The sequence below is a fragment of the Rhea americana genome, unplaced genomic scaffold, assembly GCF_003343005.1.
Source record: "Rhea americana isolate MKP2758 unplaced genomic scaffold, rheAme1 scaffold_227, whole genome shotgun sequence".
Lineage (NCBI taxonomy): Eukaryota > Metazoa > Chordata > Aves > Rheiformes > Rheidae > Rhea > Rhea americana.
Genome location: NW_028186343.1, coordinates 909693 through 935630, shown reverse-complemented (window position 1 = coordinate 935630; position 25938 = coordinate 909693). Strand labels below are relative to the sequence as shown.

Below are 25938 nucleotides of genomic sequence, written 5' to 3'. Positions count from 1 at the left end.
TAATGATTAAGAAAAAGTTTAAAAACAATATTGTTTTTAAACAATAAAGTTTTTAACAATATTTAAACAAAAGTTTAAAAACTGTATTACAGGATGAAGCAAAGTAAGAGCAAATATGATGGTTCCAGCTTCATATTTCACATGTGCTTAGCTTTTATTTCTTTATGTAGTTTTAGGGAAATAAAATACCCCAAGTGTGCAATRTAGAATTGGTGCTGTGATTTTCCCAGTGATTTACCATGTAGGCTGCCTTTGCTTTGTAGTTTGGTCTGTTTGGCAAGAAGGTGAGGACACCTTGGTGTGTGAAGCCAATAAGCAGTGTGGAGATTTTACTTTGAAATGTTCCAGCAGTGAATGTGTTAAATGTTTTCATCAAAAGAGTAAAAAAAAAAAAAAAAAAAAAAGGCATATGGAGTGTTTGCCAGAAAAAAGTTCAGTTTATAAAAGAGAGTGAAAAGCCTCTCACATGTTACAGAGCAGGAAGAGGGAGTACGGAGTTTCCTTTTCGTGAGCTTTTAATCTTAAAAAGAATAAAATTTTCGCTTAGTCACAGGGGGCAGAGCCCACTCCAGAGAGACCTCCCTGCCAAAGCTGCCGGGATCCTCTACTTCCACCCTCAGCATAGCAGGCGCTTTCGGGAAAGGAGTAAATTCCTCCCTGCTGCCTCAGGTGGCATAGGAATAGACATGTCTACAGGGAGGCTCTGCTGCCTGGTGCTGCTGACCCTAGGGGCGCTGGCTGTGGTGGTTGTGCTTGTGGTCATCCTGACTCAACCCAAGTGTGGCCCTCAGCAATATCTGCATGGTGCTGTGGCTGCTGACACCGAGATCTGCTCTGACATCGGCCGGTATGTGCACAGACCTCTCAGTTTGTCGGTTTACGTGTCGTGTACGTCATGGACTTGGACGGGCAGRCAGGTAGAAATACTGAAGGCGGCGGGAGCGAGCTGGGTTACTGTGCCATCGCTTGCTCCCGGGGCTGAAGAGCCGCGCTGCTCCCTGGGTGCTCTCTGTCTGCAGACAGCAGAGAGCAGATGGAGCCCTGCCTTGACTGTGGCTGGTGACTAACTAGTTTCTTTCTTCCATGCCTCATGAATTTGCAGCTCTGCAAATCTGTGACATTTGAAGGTATAAATTTTATCGTGTATAAATGCAAAGTTTTTTTTAAGGTGGGGAAGCAAGACATCATTAACTGTTTACCTCATGGAGTAAATCTGTCAGCTAGGTGCTTTAGAAATCAATTAAAGCAGAAGTGAGAGGAGCGAGCAGAGAGCTGCAGCTGGGGTTGAACACATGCAAGGAAGGCGGGCAGACTGAGGGGGTAAGGAGGACTGTGCAGCTCAGTGTTTAGGGTGAAGATCTTCATGGTGCACAGTTCTGTACCAAAGCCTGCGGCAGGTATACCTGCTACCAGGAAAGGTACTCTGCACTGGAAAGTAAAGTGCATGTTTAATTGCAATTTAGTCAGGACGGTGTGAATAGAAAAGGCATATTTATGTCACATGGAAGGAAAGGTGTAGGTGTAAGAAAATCCTCTGGCTGCCCAGATGTAACAATTCAGTTTGTATAATACTTTTCTCTCGTGCATTTCAACTCTTACGTTACTATTTTACTATTGCTATCACTCCAGTTCTTAAACACTTTTATACATGAAAGTGAAAGGATGAAACTTAAACCTTCACATGTACTACACAGATGATGGAGCTGTGGGCTCTGCTTTGTATCTGGTGGAGTGAGAGAATGCTCTTGGGGCCACTGCACCACACTTGCTGTGCTGCACGTGCGGCTCTTGCAGTGACATGCTGACACAGCACTTGTGAGTAGCTGGATAAAATGCAGTGTGGCTGCACATACATTAAGGAATCAGATGGGCTTTTCTATGATAAGCCACAAGTTAGTTCTGCAGATAGTAGGAGCATCATTTAACTTCATAATAATGGAAATGAGGAAAAATACATCATCAGATACCCAAAGAATCAGCTGGAGAAACTACAGCTGTTTTGCAGCTGTTATAATTTTTTAACCTGACGTAGTGTAGAACCAGCTAGATGGCACTGAGGTGAGAGCCATGCAAACCTGCAGGTCAGCAAACAGCAGTCTTTGGCTAATTGGCTACTGATGCCAGATTGTTGTCTGTCTCCTTCCATTCTCCGTTTGTAAGAAACTGCCTGCTCCGTAGCCTCAGCCACTGCCCTAACTGCACCTCCAGTGCATKTTCTGGCAAGGTCTGTGGAATTCTTCCAGTCTGGCAGACCACCTTAGCTTTCCTACAAATGAAAAGCCCCAGAAAAATCCCCCCTTGCCCCAACTCTCCATCACACAACTTTTCCTCTCCTCTGCAGCCTGGGGAATCTGCACATCATGTGCTCCAAACGTGTCAGCTCACTCCTGCAGTCCTGCCAAGCCCCCTGGCTCTCCCCAGCCAAKACTATTCTCCTGCTTCACCTTGGCTCTACACCACTTGGCTTCTGCCTACTGGTTAGCTCTACCACTGCATGCAGTCTGCTCCTTTTTCCTACTGTTGTCCMTTTCGCCTCCTACCCTTCTTGGAAACTTTGGTGCTCTTTTCATGCTGTCCTTCTACTTGGGAGGAACTAAGTTCYTGTGCTCTTCTCCCAGCTTGAGCTATCTGCTCTTGTTCTTGTACTGGATCATAATAAAAATAAAATTAATTATAAAAAGGTACATCTGCAACAGCACTCAGGACCAAAAACTTTGTGTATTGTGTTCACTCTTTTCTTTTTCACTAGCCTATTTCTCTTTTTGTCCCCACTGGCCACAGAGGTTGTTGGTAAGGAAGGGACATTGTTTGAGSGGAGCTCTACACACGTTGAACTCTTTTAAAACAGAATTGTGTGACTATTTATAGAAGATTTTAAATTGCAAGATAAAATACTCAAAAATTAAGAAACCCGATTGAAGCTCAGTTGCACAGACCTAACTTCATTCCTCCTGCACTGTAATTCTGACCTGCAGTATAGGCTTCCTTAACAATCCTCCCTGCACTTCCCCAGGATCTCAGCCTCATCCTGCGTAGGATGAATGTGGCTCCTTCARTGCCCAGTGTTTCATTTCATCCCCATCATTCATGTACTTCTTACTGCATGTCCTCTACTACATACAGTCTTGTACATTTTCTCCTGGATATTTTTGTACTATTATTATCTGTATGTCACATCTCAGCTCTTGGCTATAAGCATATACTAGTCATCACTAAATCCTTACCGCAGTGTGGGAAGTGAGAAAAAGATGTCATCTCACCTGTAGAAATAAGGAAGTCTAGCATGGGCATTAAASCTGAAGCTTTTTATCCTGGGTAGGTGCCACATGAGTTGCTTTCAGTTTGCTTTGAGCAGGGTTTCTGCCCTTCTGAGTAGTCTGCACTGCTCAGGGTACATCTGTCACTGACCTCCCCTGTGGCTATGCGGGGTCAGCGCTTCTGTGGGGCTGACCCACAAGTCTTGGTAGGAGCACCAGGAGGTGAGGAGCACAGCAGCCTTCTGCCTAAGTTTTGCTGAACAGGATTTTGGCATCACATGGGAATTTCATCACAGCAGGAGGGATAAAATCCAGTTTCTCAAAGCAATCTTGGCCATTAGGCCCTGCTGTCCCTACCTGTGTACTCCCACTTCATTTGCCTCTTAACTTCAGCAGGAATCAAAATTTAAGGGTTGGACAGAGCCAAGCACCCCTTGGTGCACAAGCCTCATTCCTTTGCAGGTGCTGCTCGGCCAATAAATTGACTGTTTTRGAGGATACAACACTCTTCTGCTATTCAAAAATAATTGAAGTCCCAAAATCATGAGACTTAAGAGGGAAGAAACAAGAAGAAATAATTAATTATGTGTTTTTCTTTCTCTTACTAAGTACTGTTTTTAGCTCTTCAGTGTTCTTCTGCAATTATGCAAACATTTGCATATTTTTGCAATGGCTCCCCAGACTTGGAACAATGTGAAGATCTGAGTAGTTAAGAGAGCTGCCATGAACTGTGAGATTCCTGCTGTTGTGAGAGCGTGGAGCTCTGCTAAGCTCTTGAGTCCCTGCTGGGCTGCCTGTGCTGCTGCTCTTCCTTCTGCCAAGCTCTGCTGCTCCTCCTTCCTGTGCATACCTACCTGCCTGGGCCACTGTTGAGCCTGTCCAGTCACAGCTTCTAGTCTTTTCATCCTACCAATTTCTGCAACCCCCACCTTGCCCCTGCTCCCAAATTGCTCAGCCCTACAGGTTTCCTTCTCCTTGAGCCTCTCTCTGCAGCTCGACCACCTCACTCTTCTCTTCTGTGGGAGGCAGGACATGAACCCCCTCTCCCTGGTAGCGGGCCAGCCTCGGGAGCACTGAGTACCAAAGATGATAATTTCCCTGCTTTTCCTGGCACCTGAAGCCATGGCTGTTCCCAGATGCAGTTTTTTCGGGGAAGTTGTGCTCAGCAGCTGCAGCTCAGAGGTGGAACARGCTAATTTCCACTGTCTTTGCTGAGATATCCCAGGAGAATTAATCTAACCAAAGATGGATAATTCTTTGATGACCACACGCATGTACATATATGTGCATATACACATATATGTAAATTATTTTTACAATTTATTTCCCTAGCTTGGTGAAATTCGGGTGAATTGTTTGAATAGGAGACAGACTGCATATCTGGATTTATATGTGGACACTACAGAGCCTTCTATCAAATTGGCTTGAGGGGTGGAGTTCAAAAATAAGTAAAATAAGCAAAACAACGTATTTCCTTAATTTCTTTTTTGGTAATTGATTTATATTTTTAGTGGAAACATATGTAGAGGAGGAGGGAGACCTCCACATCACCATGAGAAAATATTAGGCTCAATAGACTAAGTATGGCAAAGCTATAGCTGAATGAAGACCACATGTTGTAGCTGAAYGTGTCTGCCTCCCCCCTGCTGCTTGCAAGAGTAATGGCAGCCAGTCTCTAAAGGCCCCAGAGCTGAGGGATTTAACCTTTAGTCCCTGCTTTCCCCCACTGACCCTGCAGAATTTCTCTGCTGGGCCCTGATCTGGCCCCACTGGCCACTGCTTCATCCCACAGGTCCCGCTAGCTCCCGGGAGCACGCATGGGAGACACCCAGGGGGCAGGGAGCCTCTGGTGCAGAACGAGACCGAAACCAGCATATAAAATCTCAAAATCTACTCATAAAATTTTGTACGTTTTGTTCTTTAATCAATAAATCTTATATTTTCCTTTAACAAAGGACCAAACCACATGCTGGGTTACAGTGAACTGACATTATCAGTAATGAAATTCCTGTGGCATTGCACGGTGCTGTGTGCTCTTTACAACACTCTGTTGTTTAAGACAGAGTCCTTGTGAGCTTCTGATAGAGCTTCTAGTTGAGCATGTTGAGAATAACTGACCTGAACCTCTTACCTTAAAAGCAATCCATTTTTTTTTTAACATGTGGGATGGTAGGGTAAGGAAAACGCTTCAAGGCTCTGGTGTTTCCCTCTCTGATCCATCAGCCATGAGGGAGAGGTTGCTGGAGGAAACACGTGGCTCTGTAATTCACTGCTGCAAGCCAGAGAGGGGGSACGGACTCAAAGCTCCAGGGGCCTGTTCTCTGCTCCTCTCTTTTCCTGTGCGCAACTGTTGTCTTCAGGGCYGGTTTTTTCCCCATCGCTAGCGGTGGTATTTCTACATCATGGGAGTGTGTAAGGTTGGATTTTCTGAAATTTTTGTGCAACTCTTTGGATCCTCTACAGAAAGCAAGCAATCTTGGCAAGCCTCCACTGCGTCATCACCCTTTTTGGCAAGTCCTGTGCTATACTTTTAGCCATCAGCGCCTGATTCCCAGTGCTAAATGAAGACAGGGCTTTTGCTACATTTTTACTGCTGGAACTGGAGACTGAAAGGAATATTGTGTAACCAACTGAGTGTCCGTCCTCTCTGGTCCCACCACAAGCATTGCTGGAAACTTGACCCTGAATGAACTGATATACTTTGAGGAGGAGGAGGAGTGAGAGGCTGAAAGGACAGTTTTTTTTTAGGGCAGTTTTACACCCAAAAGTGTGGATTTGGTAGCTGAAGTCCATTTCAGTAATTTGTCCTCATGCCAGAAAGCCATGTGGTGATTGCTTTGGTTCTCAAACTTACCATCACCTCCAGCTCTGAACTATTTGTCTGCTCCTCCACACTTGTCATTCCTGATCCCTTTGAACACTGGAAGAGGCTTTTTTTCCAGCAACCATGCAAAAAACATCATACTTCCTAACAATGTGCTGTTTGAGCTCTGCCCTCCACTGCTCTGCATCCATTTGATTCCAAAAGGCAGAAGCAAAAGCCAGCATGAGGGCAGGGAGAGATTTAGGCAAAGTGCTTTTCCCCAGCAGTGGGATTTGGTGCAGCGAGACGAGCAGACTTGACTGGCCCAGCAGCGGTCTCTGATCACACTTCTCCAGGCTCTGCAAGTGTGATCTCTGGGGACTGGCTTCTTGTGAAACAAATGCCCTCATGGGGCCTGGGGCAGTGGAGAGGCTGAGAATTTAACAGTCAGATAACATTCATGGTCCTGGGAAGCTCAGTTCTAGGCAGAGGATCTGCTGAGAAAATCCTTTTCAGTGACAGCCCAGTAGCATTTCTGAAGAGTCTTTATATCCCATAGGATTTGCTTTCCTTTCTTGTGTTTTGATATTTTAAAATTTGGCAACTGATCTCCTGCAGAAACAATTGTTGCTTTTACTCTTGTTAAATCGTACACAGGCAGCTCCCATGTAGCTGTGTGGTCTCCTTCCAACCTCCAGCTTTCATTAACGGAAGAAAGCTTTTTTTTCAGTATCATTTAATATCTCAGCATTTCCAGAATATTCAGAATGGCTTCAGGGCTCCTTCTCCTAGTCCAGCAGAGCAGCAAGCTCAGCCTGCAGTCCAGCACTGTCCATCTTCACTGCAAAGACCGTGTGAGCGGAGTGCCAGCGGTCACCCGTGCTGGGAGTGAGCCATGCTGGCTGTTCAGCTGCTGCTGGAGTGCGTGCTGGTTGTTAACATCCSCTTCTGTTCCCAACACTAAGAAAATACCATTAATAGCTGTACGCTAAAGCTGAGCTGTGTGGCAGGAAGGATATTGGACAAAACATCGTTATCAGATCTTGTCAGCTGTACTGCTAAGATGTCTCTAGAGAGAGCTGGTCAGGTACAAGAAGATTTCACTTGAGGGTTGATATCTATCACCGGGCTATTACATTATAATTAGTCCRGCTCTACCAGTGATCCATAGAAAGGGAGCAACAAGATGGGCGAGGTAGTACTCAGTTCACCTTGCTGATGATTGAGAAAGAAGTAATGGCCTTAAATTCCCAGGCACCCATCTGCAGGCACATAGCAGAGCTCCGACTGGATCAGGCATGTGCGACTGTGATACACCAAGAGCCAGCTCAGGGACCACTTGCTGTTCTGCTTCAGGCTCCAGAGATGCCAGAGGGGGAAGGGGAAGCTGTTGAGACCAGGGGCCCAATCCTAATCAGGATTTGATTTGCCCTTGCTGGGACTAGTTGCTTCTGAGCTTRAGCTAAAAGCCTGACTGTAAAACTTTTGCTTTTCTTTTTCTTTAGCTGCAGCCATGCCTGTCTGCTCTAATGGGACCTTAGCGTAATGGGGTGTAAGTAAGTGACAAACTGGCAGACATGCACATCCCCAGAGCTGGGGAAACAGCATCAGTGCAGTGAGTGAGCCCCTCTGAGGCCTATTTGTGAAACCTAGGGCTGGGAGTGCTTCCTGCCAGGCTGTCAAAAGCCAAGATAGCGCCTAGTTTTGAGGAGAAATCTCAGCTCCCCTCCCCTCCCCTCCCCATCCACTGAAAAAGCAGCTAGCTAAGGGTCACCCTGCAGCTTTGGTCAATGCCCAACTTCACATATCCCATCCTATACTGAGATTTTCTCAGATGCTGAGCTGCTGGATGGGGAGCCTTAGGTCTGCAGCCCRTGGTGCTGACAAAAAGTGAACAGGTACCTGGAAATCCCTCCATTGCCTGAGCAAGAACCAGCTTTGAGTGTATGTATGTGCTGTTAGATGTGGTGTTTACCTCCAGAGYTGACAGTGACAGTCATCACTAATATACTCAGCAAACAAAAATGAGGAACACTTTGGAGTCATCTGACAATTATGTATTTCTTCTCATCTCATTTGTATCGCAGAATGTGGTTAATGAAGGCTACTGACCATGGACAAAGGAAAACATGTTTTGCTTTGCCATGAAAAGATGTCACTGTCTTGGTTGCTAGTGTTGTTATTTTTACTCTATATTGTGGTAGCACCAAGGAATTACATCGAAGAGCCAGGGCCCTGCTGCGCTAGGAACAGAGTAAGAACAGYAAAGACTTTCTCTGCCTGCTCCTGCCTTCCCAAGGCACTCTCAAATTCAATGTTTCATGCGTAACTCATCTGAAAACTGTTTGGTGGACTGGCAGGATGAAGTAATTTGGAGCCCATAAACAAGCACTCYGTTTGCCTGGTTGCTGCCAGGCAGGATGTCTCTGTCCCAGCAGCCCTGCTGCAGTGCTCCCCACCTGCCCATGAACCTCCTCCTCCCACTTGTTCCTTGATGTTCTTGGTGATTTTGTGTGAGGGTCAACCTCTCATCAACGGGAGTTACAGTCTAAGGATTAGCTACCTGGAGAAGTCTGCTACTCTTTTTAGTAGCCAGATACAGCTTTTGTGCTGAGTCTGAGACCTCACTTGTCCTCTCTGATTTCAGCCAGAGTCAAAGGCACAGCTCTCACCTGGGGTTTACCTGATTTGTGTTATCCTGGTTCTGTTTCTGACTGGGAGTGTTGGAGGAGGGAGCAAGGATAAGATCATGTTAAAAAGCTCTCAGGTTTACATGCTTTGTACATGCGGCACTACACTTGCAGTAGTTAAAGAGTATTTAGCCCCCAAAGTTGCTGTTATAAACAAGCCTCTGGGGACACTGGAAGCTCTTAGCGTCATCCAGAAGCTGAAAACAGGCCACCCAGCTGTACAAATATTAAATTAATAAACAGTGGCTGTCCTTTGGAGCATGCTGAGTCTTTCCAGTGAAGAGCATATTGGCTTGGCACAGCTCTGGGGCTTGGGAGAAAGAAACCACTCATGTTTTGGAGCAGGTAAATGACCATCACTAGGTAATACATAAAGGACAGGGAACCTCATCAGAATGTGCTCCCTTTCACACCAGGGCACRAATGTTCCTGGGGACATGGTGAAGGATGTGAGGCACTGGCCTCAGAAAGACAGTGACAGCAAGGTCCCTGGACAAGAGGGAGTGTAGGATGTGCAACCACTAGGCTAACCTGTAAGTGTGGCTGGGAACTTGGGGGTGAGGATCTAGTGCTTTTCTGGCTTGGGGGAAATCTCAGAAATRTATCTGATTTTCCATGTTAAAGTCTGATTGTATTGTATTTAAATGTACACCATACAGTCTCAAGGTTTCCTTTAAAATRTTTTCATTGTGAGTTACCTGAGGGCATGTTTCTCCCTGGCACCAGGCTTTGTACATGCACTGCCTTGTAGCCTTCTGCTTTCCCAACTTTTGAATATGTTTCCTGGCAAGGAGAACTCAGTGGTGCATGAAGCCTCTGCTCCCTGCCCCAAACATACTGCAGTTTGTGCCTCTCATATCCTCAGATAGCGAAACCTGGCATTAGCTTCCTGCAGGGCAGGGACAAAGGCAGGAATCACTGCCGCCCTCCCAAGTAACCCAGGCCCCAGCAGAAGCTGGAGTCCTAAGGCAGCGGTGGCCATCCTAGGGTCTGATGAACCACTCCACTTACTGCCTTTGTAGTGTTTTAAAATAAAAATTTGATGGCCATGCCTGAGGGGGGTTTGAAGTTTGGCAGAAGGTGGTCTGCATGTTGTCATGACTTTCTGTAGAACCTCAGTTCTTCACTTATCTGCTTATCATGCTCCAATAACTCTTATCAACTCTCAAATACTCTGAGTACTTTTAGAGCTATGTGMTTGTAAAGCACTTGGAGATGTTTGCATTATTTCCAGCCAAACAGTATAATCCTAATGCTTCTTGGTATTAAATTGTGTCYGAAGGCCTCTGTCTATGAACAGGTAGGAAGTTAAAAATGGTTCTCTTCTCTTATGTCCGGCTATGTCGAAAGATTTAGACAGCCATTGAACCTCAAGGAACTCCCGTCTATTGAGCCCCAGCCTCCTTTTCCAGGGCAATAACCAGGGAGCAGCTTGCTGTTTGGAGGCTAAAAGCCGTGCAGGACTCAGAGCAGAAAGCCCGGAGGTTGCCTATGGCTTCTTTTCTGCTCGTTTGTCCACACGGCCTATCCTTGCGAGCGGCAGTTCCAAAGGCACTTACAAAAACAAAGGAACGGCACGATCCGTGTGCCTSCAGCGCAGCATCCTGTTCCCAGTCACAGCAGGTCCTAACTACATCAGTGGATGTAAAATRAACAGCTATTCCTATATGTGCTCGCTGTTCCTGTCACAGCTTCTGGGAGCAGCTACGCTCCAGATAACGAACTACTGCACTCCCCTTCTGGCTTTGCCTTATCTGRGCAACACTCCAGCCCAACCAGTCAGAAACCCTCCTAGCAAATACCAGTGCTGGCTACTGGCAGGCTGCATGAGGAAACTCCACCCCACTACATTTCCACTGTAAGGAAAAGATCTGTATAGCTACGTTTGAAGGAAGMATTTGTTGAGACAAGTTTCTCTAGCAGAAACTCCTTGCTGTCAGCAACACGAGGCTGCCTTAATACCTGTATGTTCTTTGGTGTGGTTGTACCTAAGTAAAAACAGTTGAGTTTTTGTTCTGCTTATATTATGTTGCCTTGGGGGATAGGGAAGGGGTGGGGTTTTGGGCTAATACAATGTAAGCCCAGGAAGGCACACTATGGGAGAGGCAAAGGCCTGAATTTTGTGCTAATTGAAATATTCAGTTCCAAGAATTTGCTTCATACTGACCTGTTCCTTTAGTGCCGCCTTCCTGTTGTCCAGCATGTGTSTTTGTACCAAGAAAGGCATGTGGGGAGCCAGAAAAAAATTATCTACTCCAGAAACCTTGTGCAGGTCCAGCCCTTGGCTACTCTTTCCTCCTGCAGCCTCTCTCTCCTTTCCCATCAACTTTCCCGTCCTTCTCTGTGTCCCGCTCCTCCAGAGGAAGGAGCCTGTCTGCACTCTCACACACCACACTGCTGCCAATAGCTTTTACCAATTGCTAGTTTCTCTTGTCATGCTGGGGCTGCCTTGCACTTGCCCTAAGGAGAGATTTTTCATCCTCTGTTCTGTTATTCTTGGCTTGTAATACCATCTTTTCTTCTCTCTGTCTTCTGCAGGGACATCCTGAAAAGTGGAGGCACAGCTGTGGATGCTGCTATTGCTGCCTTGATCTGCACCTCCGTGATGAATCCTCAGAGCTCGGGCCTGGGTGGCGGGGTCGTATTTACCATCTATAATGCCARCACAGGTATGGGCCAGCCCTAGCCTCTCCCTGGCACCTTGCCTCCCTTCAAACATCCAGCAGCCATGGAGAAGCCAGTATATTTCATAYTCTCTCTGTGCATTTGATAATAGAAAAACTACTTGCGCCGATCAGAAAACATACTTTTGCTTTTAGCCCAAAGAGTCCGTTACAGGAGCTGTGCTGAGAASTGTTGTAGAACGAGACTGAAGAGTGCAGGCATTCACAGCAGCATCACGTGGCGGGGAAGGAGCTTTAGATTTAAAATGAACTGATTTTTCCTCCCCTTCCTCCTCCAAAGCAACCTCAAATTAYATTTCAAAGTCATGTGTCTGACCASGCAGCAAGGTGTGAGCAGCGCTGGCCAAGCTGCCACTGTGCTGCCTGCGCTGCTGCGGAGGCGGGCGGCGGTGGAGCGAGGTGCCCGTGCCGGCCGTGAGCGTGGCGGTCTGCGCTGTCGCCGGCTCAGCTGAGCCCTTGGGCTGGTGCYTCAGGGGCTCCATCCTGCACCCCACGCTCGCCACTTGGCAGTGCCTGCCGGCATGGGGCATCTCACACCATCCTCGCTGGAACAGATTGGACTTCTCAAAGCAGTGATAAGACTTCCTGCCCCAGGGGATGTGTTTTCCCTTTAGAAATCTAAAATCAGCAGTTTTCAGGGCCTGCCGGGAAGCTCTCCAGTGTTTGGCTTAACTTCTAGTGTTATCGTGTTCCTGCTTTCACATTTTTAATGTTTTCTTAATTGCCTTGGCTATCAAAAACCCCCAGAGCTTATGTATCTAGAKAGTAAAATCAACAATGAAAACAATAACAACGTTATAATTAAAAAAAAAACAAACTTCCAAGTAGTCCCACAAGTCTGGAATTACTTGGCTGTATCTTACAAAATTGTTGTTTTGGCAAACCACCTATCTCTTTTCCCTTTCGGTAATGCCATGTAACTTTTTGTTTTTCTATCTATCAACAGACTTTTTCTTCTGCTGCTGCCTGAATTAGCTGGTTGTGCAGAGCCACAGGCAGCTGTGCCAGGCTCGGATGCTTGGTATAGTAGCACTGTGGGCTGCTACAGTGCATCCAGCTCTGTGGCCTATGACAGAAAAAGATAGATAAAAGGCAGAGAAGGAGGAAGGAGGGATAATTAGGGTAGATGTGAAATAAGACAGTTTTTTATTTTCTCTTCAAGCTTCCAGATATATAGAGAGTTTTTCARTATTGCCATCCTACTTATAAACATGATGGATATGCTTCAGCATCACTTGGCAAATGGCCYTCTAGAACTGCTGCTGAATAATAGTAGGGTAGGCAAGCAACAGCCATCAGTGCACAACCATGAGCAGGATTTGTGTCTTTATCTGGAAATTTTGTTCATTTGTTTTCCTAAATTCACCCACCAGCATTAAATCTGAAAGAACTGTATTTTCGGAGAGGCGAGGCTTTGCTTAGAGCACCAAAGGGGTATAAAGATCATGTTATGTCCCTGACATRTCCCAGCAGTAGAGCAGGTGTGGGGAAACTGCAAATCAGGTGTGAAGCAGCACATCCCAGTCCATGCCGCTGGCCCATGAGCTGTGGTGGGGCCTTAACTGGGTAGGATGTGACCAGGGAGTCTGTGTCAGACCTTGCCGCTGTGTCATCATGTGGCTGCTCATGCTGGATTCCCTCCTTGTGTGGGAGATGATTGATTCGGGTAACTCCAACGGAGAAGGCTGGCTACAAGCTGCCYCTCTCTCCCAGCACCAGGTTAATTCCTGCCTGGATCCTGCAGAAGGAAAAGGGAAGATATCCTGGATGCAGAGGGGAGAGCCGATCCACATCATTGCTGAGAGGCAAGGTGSATCTTTATCGCATTCAAGTGGCTGCACTGGGTGCAGGACCACTGGGCTTTCATGATTAGCTAGCTAATTCTGGCGATYTAACGGCACTGGCATGAAACTGCCTCAGCCTAAGGTCATAACTCCTGGCAAGCTGGGCCACAACCATGCATACCCATGCAACCAAGGGCCCTAGCCTTGTCCCTGCGCCACCTTGCTTCGAGGACAGCACTGGTCAGTTTGCTCGAAATAAGAGCGTGGGAGCAAATGACAGTGTGTGTAGGGAAGGCAATGGGAAAACTGGGGCCTTGGAGTGAAGCAGAGAGCATGGTGTGATGACACGGCAGAGATCTCATTTTAAGACACAAACACTTGGGCTGGAATAGTCTTTAAAAAACACAGATGCAAGGGATAAACTCTGCAGCAACAAAGCTGCCAACTCCTGCCTTGCAGCCTGCTGCAAGAGTGCTCGACAGGTTTGGCAAAATGCTGTAGGGCACTGCAGCACAGAGCAGTGGGCCTCGTGTGGTGCTCGCAGCCAGCTGGCAGTGAAGTCCACCTGCCTTCAGCATGACACTGTTATGCATTTTCCCCTTCTCATTTCCAGGAACAGTCGAGGTGATCAACGCCCGTGAGACAGTCCCACGAGTGTTTCTGCACAATTTGTTGAATGGCTGTGCTGGTGTCCCTATTGGTAAGGACAGAGAGTGGACCGTGTCCCCTCATGCCAAGTGGTGCACAAAGTGTGGAGTGAGAGGAGTGCTGTGGGCAACTGGGCAGCCTGCTTCTGGTCTGCAGTCTCGTTTAATTGCTCAAGCTATTTCTGCATTGACTTTTACAGAAGTAATAAAATAAGTTGGGCCTATATAAAATTTATTTTTGGCAGTAAAACTGGCACCTTGTCCAGCCAAGAGGGTGGGGAGCAGAGCATGGGGAGAAACTAACACATAATTACTCTTCAGAGAAAGACTGCATTTCAAGACCAGATTTACCAGAGTCCTCATTTCCCAGCAGTTCTTACAGGGAAGAATATGGTCAGTAACTGCTCAGATTCCCTGGAAATGAAAGAGGTAATTCTGATGTGCTTTTCCATGTCCTTAAACTGGGAAAGGGGCCTGGAAGAATCAGGAATTGAGGTGCTGTGCCCTAGCTCAGCTCAACTACCTCTTTACTGCCTCAATACCATCTGCAGAGGCCCAGATTCATTTGCTAATACTGGTTTGGCAGTGAGCACTCTTGCTTTAGCAGCACATCTTGGAGTCTCATTCTTTGCTGCATTCATTCCCCTTCTCGAACACATTTTTCCTTTCAGGCATGCCCTAGTGCCTAGAGGAAATTTTTGTGTTCTTGGAAGAGAAGCCTGAAGAGGAATCAAGAATGATTCCTCAAGGTTGGAAGGGACCACTGGAGATCTCTATTCCAACTCCTGCTCTAAATGGGATACCTTCAAAGTCAAATCAGGTTGYTCAGGGCCTTGGCCTCTCACATTTTGCTCTTCAAAGGTGGTRCATTTTACAGCCTCACTTGGCCCCTGTTCTTGTATTTGACCACCCTCATCATGAATGCTTTTTCCCCTTATATCAGCTTGTAATCTCCCTTTCTGCAACTTGTGCCTGTGACTTCTTGTTCTTTCTCCATGCACCTCTGAGAAGAGTCTGGCTCCAATTTCTCTATACTCCTCCCATTAGGTAGTGGAAGAAATAAATAAGCAGAAAAAGAAAATACAAAACTAAGCCTTCTTTTAGTAGTCTTAGTTCTGCCTCTATAAATGTACACTTCCACTGAAGTGCTTTCAGAAGAGTGAAACCCATGGGCCTATGTTGCTGCATGTGACATCATTGTCATTCTGCTCCTCAGGGCCCCACTGGATTGCTGTACCGGGAGAAATTCGTGGGTATGAAGAAGCCCACAAGCGATATGGCCGCTTACCATGGAAATCACTGTTTGAACCAACYATCAAGCTCCTTTCAAAGCCACTTATCATTTCCCCAGTTATGGACAAAATTATCAGTCACCCAGACTTCTCCAGACCAGGACGAAGCCTCTGGTAAGACCCATGGATTAAATTGATCCACTTGGAGGCCACTGTGGCCTCCAAGCTCAGACCTTTCCTCTGATGCTCCTTTGGAGTGCGGGCTGCTGCTGCTGAATAAATATTTGCTGTGGAGAGAGAGGAAAAGCCTATTCCAGAGGGGAATGGGGGATATAATAGAAGTTTTTTAGGAAAACCTTTTTCTGTCAGCAACTTTTTTTTTTTTTTTTTTTTTTTAGTTTAGAGTGGCTTGGCACAGCAAAACAGTCTACTAAGCACATCTGCTCATGAGGAATAACAGCCAGGAGACTGGCCAAATATGGACTGCCTCCATCTGTTGCAAGAGCTTAGCAGTGTGGAAATYGTCTCCTGACAATATGCCCCTACGGCAGATGCTTGTTTGGAGAAGTCTCATTGACTTGAGCCAGGGTCAAAACTTGAGGTCCATAGGGAGAAAACTTTATCTAGTGAACGAGTGCTTCTTGCTGTGGGTAGCAATCCACCAAGAAGAGCTTTTCTCCTTGTAGCCAGGAGTGTAGTGCAGACTCTGGGAGTACAAGACGTGCATAAGCCAAATCAGCTTTGGGTAGGAAAGAGAAACTGGTACTGGGGAGAGAATAATTGCATGCTGCAAACTGATTGATGTCCTTTAACAGCCCATTGATATGTGAAGGTCAAAGGTTTTTGAAGCTTGGAGAGGCCTTCAGGTGGCCAGCACTGCAGCGAACACTGAGAGCTGTGGCTGAAAACGGAGCTTCGGCATTTTATGAGGGGCCTATAGGAAAGGCCCTGGTGGAGGACGTGAGGAAGGCTGGTAGGTAACATCTATATTTCATACTAGTTGACAGGCTTCCTCCTGACAGTTACAAAGTGTCATCTTCATTGTGTTGCTAGGAAACCAAGATGCAGGACATATTCTGGCACAGCTCAGAACACTGGCCACTGCTAAGAGATTCAAAAGTATTTTGTGGTGCTTCAGTTTTGTGTATCCCACAGTGCTCTTAAGAAACCTGATTTATAAGCAACCTGATATATATAAGTGTTTAYCTCTGTAGGAAATTCCCCTCCCACAGTCATAGCCTTACAGTACCTACAGATGGGCCCAAAATCTGGAGAGACCCAACATCAAAATACATATTTTTTTTCAGAAAGTAATCATCAAGCTAAGGAAAAGGAAATCTATGAAAATATTGGGCTAAATATTTTCTGGTCAAAGTCACTGGGATCTTTGGAAGTATCTGGATTTGGCTCAAACTCAGCAAAATTAGAAGAACCTTTTTCCAGGTAGGAAAATAAATCCCTGCTCAGCCAGGCTGCAGTCTTGCCTGTACTGAGTATGTTTCCCAAGGAAGGCCCAATAYTCACTTGTTCTGTGCCAGCAGAAAGCAGAGACTTACTGATTACTGCATTTATATGCCTCATAGTGGGCTGCTGCAGTTTATCCATGTCTTRTGGCCACCCTCAGCTCAGGCATACTAGCACTAGCTTCAGTATGTCCCCACTACAAGAACTTTTTTCGTACTTTGCTCAGTTGATCTTCCTAAATCAAGAGATCTCAGACATTTTTAGCTGTTTGCTAGCAGTGAGTGGGCACCAGGGGCAAGCAAACTTGTTCTGTTTGCTTGTCACTTGGTGTGGTATCTGGCATGGGGAGAAGCAACTTCTCGCCAGACCTTATAACTCAGGCCTTGAGAGCCAGCCCGCTGCTCTGGCATTAGCCCATAGCCCTCATGTGCTCCTCTTTGCAGAGCCTTTAGATTTCATCCTGGCCTGGGATTTGGACATAGATGAGGATACATTAAGACTTTTTGCTGTGCTTGGTGGAAGAAATTTGGAATATAAAGGGATGACCATTTACAAAGCCTTACCAAGGGTCTGATGTGGCCAGCCTGTATGAGTGCATACTAGAAAGTTATATTGATGTGCTAATGCTAACTGCCCCTTCAATTTTCTCTTGAAGGATCCACTATCTCACTGGAGGACCTTAAGGCATACAAAGCAGAAGTGTCCTCAGCTCTGAACATTACCCTGAACAATTACACCACAGTGTTTTCTCCTGGGCCGCCCATGGGAGGTGCTGTGCTCCTGTTCATCCTCAAAATACTCGAAGGTAAATTCCTAAGTGGAAAGGGGCAGCAAGAGGTTTGCACAGAATATTGCATCTAGACCAATGGATAGAAATGCAATGCCAGAATGGGCCCCAGAGTAGCAGTGAGACCATGCTGTGCAGCATGATGCCTTAGACCGCTTTAGAGATGAACTGGCTCATTCTTGCAGTGGGTCAATATCATCATAGCTACTGCAAAGGCCAAAGGATACCTGATTTTCCCAAGGCTTCAAAAATCACACTGGAAATTAGTACTTGGTTGTCCCAGTTCCCATATCCTTATCCAGTATTTGGGGAGACGGGAAGGTAAGAACTGGGATAGGAAAAGGGGATTGCTTTCAATATTTTTTAAAATTCTTGAAGTAATATTGCCTTGGGTCCTTAAATCAAATGAACTCATCTTKCTCTGTAGAGTATAAGCTCCATAAAGAGTCACTGGCAACACCTGAGGAGAAAATGGAAAACTACCATCTTATTGCAGAGGTCCTGAAGTTTGGCAATATGCAAAAACCCCATATGAGCGACCCAACATTTTCTGATGCCCAGGTGAGCTTATATGTGATGTGTGAGGCAGCCCCAGACACCTGCAGCACTGACAGGTTCTTCTACACTGCCACTTGACAAAGGAGAAGTGGGGAAGTCTATTTGCTGCTATTTTTTTTTTTAAAAACCCTTCAAGTCACAAACTCATTTTAGCCTCTGTGTGCTAAGCTGTCAAGCAGGCTACCTACCAATCAGCACAGTGCAACAGCACYAAGAGTTGCTGTGACACCCACCTGCTTTGCGGCCACATAAGGGAATAAAATACTTAGAACTGGTAGTAAAAGAACTTGGCCAGCAGTGCTCAACTGGCCAAGGGGGGCAGGCAGGATGAGATCCATTTGCATTGTCCGTAATTTCTGCTCAGCTCCAGTCTGGCTCTGCTCTTGCCCGATACAAGGCATGCACATGCTAGTACCAACTCTGAGGTGCCTCTGTTMCGGGCTTGTTCCATTTTCTGCGGTGCTGGTTGGTTGGGGTTCAGAYTGAGGCTGAATGCTGGCAGTGCAGGTCTCAGCTCTGACACTTTGAGCTGACCTTGTGCCCACAGAAAGCCATGCCTCTGCTCTGGTGATGCAGGCTTACTGTCCTTGCTGTGCTTGCAGGTGACTGCTAGGACCCTGCTATCTGATAAAATCGCTAAGCTTGTCAGAAGCCGAATTGATGACCGCGGTGACCATCCACTCAACCATTACCAGTTGTTGGAATCTGCCTCTAGCCACAGATACAAGACTAAGGGCACCACCCAAATATCTGTACTTGCTGCAGATGGCAGTGCCGTGTCCGCCACTAGCACCATCAACTACCCGTGAGTAGCCAAGGGGCTGGCATTTTGATTGCACAGGCTGTGTATCAGGTGCACAGGCTACCTGCAGGAGCTGTGCACCAGAATCGAAAGAAAAACAAACAACAACAACAACAAAAAAAAACCCCTTGGGCTAAACTGCTTTACACAGTGGAAATGTCTCATGTTCAGGAATGAAACATTCCATTCTTTTCYGTGAAAGAGCACAAGTCTTGGGATCAGCTGAAGGGAACATCACAATTCACCTCCATAAAAGTGTACCAACTTGTTGGGCTCTGCTAAGAGTTTCTATAAGCTAGGCAGAAGAGTTTCTGTGGGTTGAGCAAATCCCCATGTCTACTGGTAAAAGAGAGTTTATATCTAGCTCCAGCACAGCAGGACAAAAACCTTTGGACACTGTAGCTGGTGCAGTTCCAGGCTGGGATGAGGTGGCAGTAGGCAGATGCAACCCTGCAGGATGCTGTGTTCTGCTAATGTTATCCACAACGAAAATGCTGGTCACTGAAAAGCTACTTTTTCCCCCCCTGCAGGTTTGGCTCCTTTATATATTCTAACCAAACTGGGATCATTTTAAATAATGAACTTGCTGATTTCTGCATAGCAAACAGAAGTATTAAACCAGGTGAGCACTCTAACCCCCCAAATTAAAAACAAAGTCAGGAGATGCACCCCATGTACAACTGGGCAAAGAATATCTACAAACCTGAGGCACTCTTCTCCTTTTCTAGGTCTGGGTGAAAGGGAGTTTGTTTCAAACTAACAGAGGATTAACCCCAGGGCAAGCATATTTGAGTCTATGCACACATGCACTTACATAAAAGAATGCTGGCTCTTTTATGTGAAGAGAAGAACTGAAAGGACYCTTTGTTTTGGTTTCTGACTAGGGAAATCAGAAATTTTTAAAAAATGCTGAAACTGATCGTGGATGGGTGGAAGGGAGAAGGAAGGAGGAAGGAATAAGTGAAGAAAATACTGTTAAGACAAGCTTACCTATTTTCTAGGCTCATCTTTGAAAAGGTTGTTTGCACAGTCAGGGAGTGCTGAAGGTTTACACTGAGTTCCGCAACACAGTGTTGTTGATACAGAGATGCTGTGAATTAAGCCTTCCCTGATGCAAGGTCCTATGTGTCTGCCAAGAGAGGGGATATCAGTATAGTATTACCTCCTATGGCAGCATTGTGCATCGTTCCTCAGCTGAGCTGAATGAGCTGCAGCAACTCCTGAATACTTGCAGGGTGCCCTGTCCTTCACYGAGAGATGTTTCCTATTTAGCTGTGCTGTAAAAGGCCAGCTTCTTGTGACTTGGGGTTTGTTAGAGCTGTGTCTCAGCACATCAAGTTCTCCAGAAGACTTAGGCTTCTCAGACAATGAGTTGCAGCTAGATTTGCTAAGGGAAATACAAGAAGAGTAAAACAGATGATAACCTATGCATCTCTCCAATACCACTAAACAGCCACATAGGAGAAATAACGTTCTCTGCCTCTTCTCTAGGAGAGAAGCCTCCCTCAGCCATGGTGCCTTCCATCCTTGTATCCAAGACAGGAGACATGCTGGTGATTGGAGGAGCTGGTGGGGCCTGGATTATCAGTGCGACTGCTATGGTAAGTGACACAGTAAAACCTCCCCCTGCGCAAGGGGAGCACACATCTTCTAAACCTGAACAAAACGAATCATTTTGCAGCTGTTACCACTGCTAGGTTGGAGGCAGCAGTGAAGAGGGCCTGCTGCAGACTCAGTCTCTCCTCCCCTTCTTACCTCTAAYGTTACATAGGCAGGGGCAGCGGTAGCTTCACCTCTGCTCTGTGCTGCTGCCAGGAGGGAACAGGGAACAGAGGAAGGAGAAGCGGTAGCAGTCAGCAGCTCTTTCAGCCCTCCCAGACTTCCAGCCATGGTCAGGCTTACCTGTGCTTTCTACACCCAGATCTTGTCTCCATGGTGCTCTGTTTTGTTTACAGTTTGGAAGTCACTAAAAGCAGCAGGTTGGAGGTCAGAACAAATGCTTCCTGGCCCTCTCAATTCTTTTTTCAAAAGGGAAGCTGGAATAATTAAATAGCACGTAAAGGAAGTTATTATGAAAGGAGACAGACAGTGCCCAAAACTTTGATCTCCCCAAAACAAACTGATAAGTTACTTGACAGGAAAAATAAAACAACTGGAAAGCCAACACCACACATAAACACAGAGTAACAAATGTTATAGAAAAAGAGCTTTTAGAGGCATGAAGCCTAACAAACCCCTTGTTTAGCAATCAAGAAATAAAAGCAAATAAGGCCACAAGAAGAAAAAGACAATTTTCTTCTTCATCTTTCCTCACTGGAGGGAAGCTTGAGAAGGATTCCATGGTAGGACCTTATTTTTCAATGACTAAGAAAARATGATAGGATAAATCAATAAAAATTAACAGTAACAGAATTGGATAATCACACACATTTTTGAGGTGTAGTCTCACTGCCACCTGTTGTGGTACCAGGAGATAGGAAATGGAAAGCGTGACCTATGTTCTAAAAAGAATCCTAGAGAAAAGTTTGAGGATTTATAGACCAATATATAAAATCTGTATGGGACAAGTAGAAACTACACTGAAGAATAGGATTAGTAGGCAAGTAACATGATATGTTGGGAAAGTCGACACAGCTKCTGTAAAGTAAAGTCATGCCTCACAAATCACTATTTATTTTTGTTAAAGAGTTATACAGTTACAGAAGAGGGAATCTATCTGGGTTTCCAAAAGGTTACAAACAAGATGCTTCAAAGGCTCTTCAAGGAACTGTGCTGCCAGGGCATAAGAGGGAAGGATCTCATACATAAATGTTTCAATAACAGTTAATGAGGAGAAGGAATAAATGGCCAGTTCTCTCAGGCAGGAAGCTCACTAGTGGTGGCCCATACAGATCTGGGCTGATAAAATTAGCTTTTGTGAAGTGACAGTGACTTTTGGAGGAATTGCAGCTAGAAATGCYTCAAGGACAGCTTGGTGCTTTGCCTATAGGAAAGGGCAAAGTGCCTTAGTGCAAAAGATTGTTGTTTCTAGCATCTGAAGAAAGAAAGAAGATCCATCAATACAAAGATAAAAAGAACTATTAGTAGCTATTGAATTCAAGGACACTGCTTTGGCTCAGAGAGAGCATTCTGGGAAGTATCATTACGTGCTTCCCCTGTTCTTGCACTATGTCCTAGGCACCTGCTGCTGGCCACCACAATGACAGGATGCTGGGCTAGAGGGACTTCTGGTCTGACCAGTGCAGCCACTTTTATATTGCAGGCTTGCACTATCCTGCAGGCAGGATTTATGGTAGAGCTGGTCTGGATTTACACCAGTATGGAAGATGGCAGCCTTTGATCCAGTTCACTACCTCCAATCAGTGCAGGCTTTCTTTCATTGCAGGCTATTATAAACAAGCTATGGCTTGGCTATGACCTGGAACATGCCATTTCAGCTCCCATCATGCATACTGAAGGTGACAAAATCCTGTTTGAAACAAACTTCAGTGAGGTGAGTAGCCTCACTTGGATCTTCTGGTCTTCTCCTTTGTATAAGAAGGAGATTACATCTGTAACTCACCTAGATAACATGTATTGTGCTTCCAGCTAACCATATTCTTGCCTGAATCTCACTTTCTCAACCTGACCCCACATACACATCCTTCATTTTCACCCCTGGCAACAGACCTGGTACAGCTCAGGACCCTGGCCCATTCATTCCATTTCCTCTTCTCTCCCCCCTACAGGAGGTTAGGAGTGGCCTGCTGAGAAGAGGACATAAAGAAAAGAAATTTATGTTTGCACTGAATGTTGTGCAGGGGATTTCCAAGGAAGGAAAATGCATCTCTGCTTACTCTGATATAAGGAAGCTGGGGAAATCAGCTGGATATTAACAACAGATGCCATCACAACCCCTTTATTCTAACTAAAAACTACACAAGATAACTAAATTCAGAACATGCTTTCACTTGGGCGTACCAACATCAGCTGCCTCCTAGGCATCAGGATGCCTCTCTGAGTGTGGACAAAACTGTTGATTACACCTAATTCCAACAGACTGCAGATACCCTCAGGCAATACAGGGACACATCAGCTAGCATTAATTAGAGCTACATCTTTTATTACRTATTCAATATTTGAAAAAACATATTTCTTGAGCAGATCAGCTATTCAAAATAGAAATACAAGGTGGGAAAGGAAAATTGGTTCCAAACCCACTGGGAACACTGTGAAATGACATAACTGTATCTTCCATTTGTGCTGGAGAGCCTTAGTTAAGAATATAATTAGTTTCTTTCAGGCTTTTGCTATGATAAGATTATTACTAGGGCTCAGAGATATGAAGTAAGTGTCTGAGCTCTCTTGCTTAGGTAAATGTTTTGGGGTTAGGAGTACAAGAAGTGACTGTAGACTCAGGATTTTAAAATCACATGTGAGCCAACTTCTGAGGTTACAAGGTGGGCTTGGAAAGGGAAGAAGCACCATAGCACAAGCCTGTTGCCCTATGTACTCTCTGTCTTGGGGCACAGAGGGCCCCAGGAGCCCAGAGTAACTCCGCTGAAGCTTCCTTCAACGCCGCACACTGGTGACCTTGACAGTGAGCCTCCCGTGGAGCAATGTGAATTCCCTGGTCCCAGGGTGGAAAGGCCTCAGTTCGGTTCCCTCAGGACACTTCTCCCTGTAGCCAGAGGAGTTCCCACCCTGTGCTGCCAGTTCTCCCTCCGCTGCTTCCTTCCCTTCTGCTTGCAGAAGACAAGTAGTTTGGGAAGGCAGGTGAGGACAGCTTTGGAAAGGATGTTATTCTTGAAAGCTTTGTAATGTTCCGCAAAATACAAAGAATGCATGATCATATGACTTGATTTGTCACCGTATACTCAGCTTAGGCAAATACTACTAGAACTGTTGAGAAGTGATGTAGCACTGTTAGACATTTGCAGAATATTTTTTCTTCCATAGCCAAACTATGTTTTTACCAAAGCTGATGTCTAACAATCACTAAAAATTATGAGGAGAAATTTGTAGGAGTATTTAAGAACCATCACTAGCAGAGGAAACTCCTAGAGGAGAGACCTGAACCCATTCATCTTGATGCAAAAGGTCTGTTGCAGTTCTTCCTTGACATTGCCCTGCTTACTATGGCTAAGGGAATTAGATGTGTAAAAAGACATATTTAACAAAGCACTTCCCAGGTACCCGGGGCCAGTTGCAACAGTGCCCAACAACTCTCATTTCCCCAAAACCTTGTAAACTGCACTTCCCTGTGGGCGCAGACAGCATTGCATGTGCGTTTCTGAAGGCACAGCAAAGCCAGAGCAAGGCACTAGCCAATTCCTCTTCTTCCCCAAACAGGTTATTTCTCACCTCACATCCAGCTGCAGGTATTCCCACCCCATTTTACAGAGATTCCTAGTAAAGAAACAAATGAACTGCCTCTGTAAACACTGTGACAAGTGTCTGAGCACACACTATTAAAAACCAAAAACAAAACCAGGCCTTCCCATCCGCATATGCTGCTATGAACAAAGCCAGATAGGTTATAAGTCTATGTTCATGCCCATAAAGTCTGTCAAATTAAGCCATCAACTTGTTGAAATCTCAGCTTTCAATGGCATTTTAATGATAACCAAAGTAAAGCTAACAAGAGCCAGACAGATGTTTTCCTTTGGAAACTGTGCACTAAGGACTATAGATCAGAGCATGAGCACAACTGCGGCAGAGCTGATACAGAGCTATTCCAGAGTTGCCAGATCGTAGCCACAAGCACTTACTCATGCAMCTGGAAGGCAGGTAACCCACGTTTAGAGCCAGCTGCATGCACCCCACTCCTCCAAGTGGAACGCATGTTAAAGCCCCCTTTTCAGGGAAGACTTAAAGCTTCTTAAATAATTAAGCTTCTTGAATGCTTCTTGGAGACTTAAAGTTTCTTGAACAGAGCTATTTACTTAAGCCATAGAAGTGGCAAAACACCGTTATACAGTATTAGAGCATTGATCAAATTCACATTTCAGCATAGAGAAAGGGAACGGGCCGAGAGCTTGAAGTTGGGTGGTGTTTTTGTTTAAGTTGTGTGTGTGTGGGGGGGGAGGCAGTTTAAAAGGGTTTTTTTTTTTTATATAGCCATATTTGAGCTACATAATTTGCTGAAACTAAAAGTTTTCTGGTTTTAGTAATGACGTCCTTACTTCAGCTACCACTAGGTGTATTGGTTCTGGTGTCAGAAATACCACATCAACTGCAGTGACATTACAGGAGAAGCATTTATGGGCACCAGACACTATTTGCAGCTCACGTTTCAGGACCAGACGGACTAAGCAGAGTGGTTGTCAGCTTTAGCAAGAGCTGTAGTTACTTCTAGCTAGACCAGCTGTGCTTAGAGGTTACAGAAAGGAACCAAGAACTAGCTAGAAGCAGGGAACCAAGAACTAGCTAGAAACAGGGTTCTTGCTTCCCTGGTAGGCTTCAGGGCAGCCTTCAGCCGTGCCCTGGGCCATGCTCCGCCTTGTCTCAGCAGTGAAAGCGCCAGGACACAAAGTAACGTTATTTGCAGTCCAGTGCTGTACTGTGATTTAACTGCTTTGCTACTGACATCACAACTGAGCCCACTGAGTAGTTTTAAAACCCGTTACAGGTTTTATTTGCAAAATGGAAAGGAATGAGACTTGATCTCTCACAGCTGTAGAGACTTCCAGTCCTGGAAGGCAGGCAAAACATCTGGTGAAGCTGAGTGACTGCACCTCCCTTTGCACCTCTGCTCTTGTGTCTGCCACCTCCTTGCTACTGCTGCAGCTTGCTTGGGTCAAGAGTGCCCCAGGTTGTCCCTTTCCATTCATGCTGATGCCAACAGGAAACCATTATTTTTATACTTAGTCAACTTAAAAGGACTTTTAAAGCACCATTGTACAGAGACTATTTTCTGATGAAGTCTTTAAATTATATTTTTAATAAAGTGTTTTAAAATTTGTTTTGGAAATTTTCCTTTAAARATAGTGCCTAGCTTAACATAAAAGCAACTGAGAGGACTTTCACAGAGGTGTTTCCACCACTAAAATCTGTTCATTMTGGAGTCTCAATAGCCTAGGATAACATAAGTTATAAATCCCAGGGGAGTTTTCTGACCAGTTATAAGAGATTCAGGAACACAAGTATGACTTCTAAACCACAAACCATTAGAAGCATTCAGCAGCCGTTACCAAAACTTGTTTCAGATAACATACTTGTCCAGCAGTCATTTCCCAGAAATGAGTTACC

General features: G+C 45.5%; 1 protein-coding gene across 3 annotated transcripts; it reads left to right on the top strand.

Annotated features, from left to right (window-relative positions):
• Positions 1-459: 459 nt before the first annotated feature.
• GGT5 (gamma-glutamyltransferase 5) lies at positions 460-25651 on the top strand. 3 transcript variants are annotated; one of them, XM_085305822.1, is made up of 12 exons: positions 460-847; positions 11289-11419; positions 13832-13918; positions 15082-15271; positions 15913-16070; positions 17217-17366; positions 17776-17909; positions 18509-18711; positions 19239-19330; positions 20200-20309; positions 22094-22201; positions 25319-25651. In XM_085305822.1, the coding sequence occupies exons 1-12, from the start codon at positions 687-689 to the stop codon at positions 25367-25369; spliced, it is 1575 nt and encodes a 524-aa protein (XP_085161948.1). In that variant the 5' UTR covers positions 460-686; the 3' UTR covers positions 25370-25651. The 3 variants fall into 3 exon arrangements, with proteins under 3 accessions (XP_085161948.1, XP_085161947.1, XP_085161949.1); XM_085305821.1 differs by having other exon boundaries at positions 22437-25651; XM_085305823.1 differs by lacking the exon at positions 22094-22201.
• Positions 25652-25938: the final 287 nt, after the last annotated feature.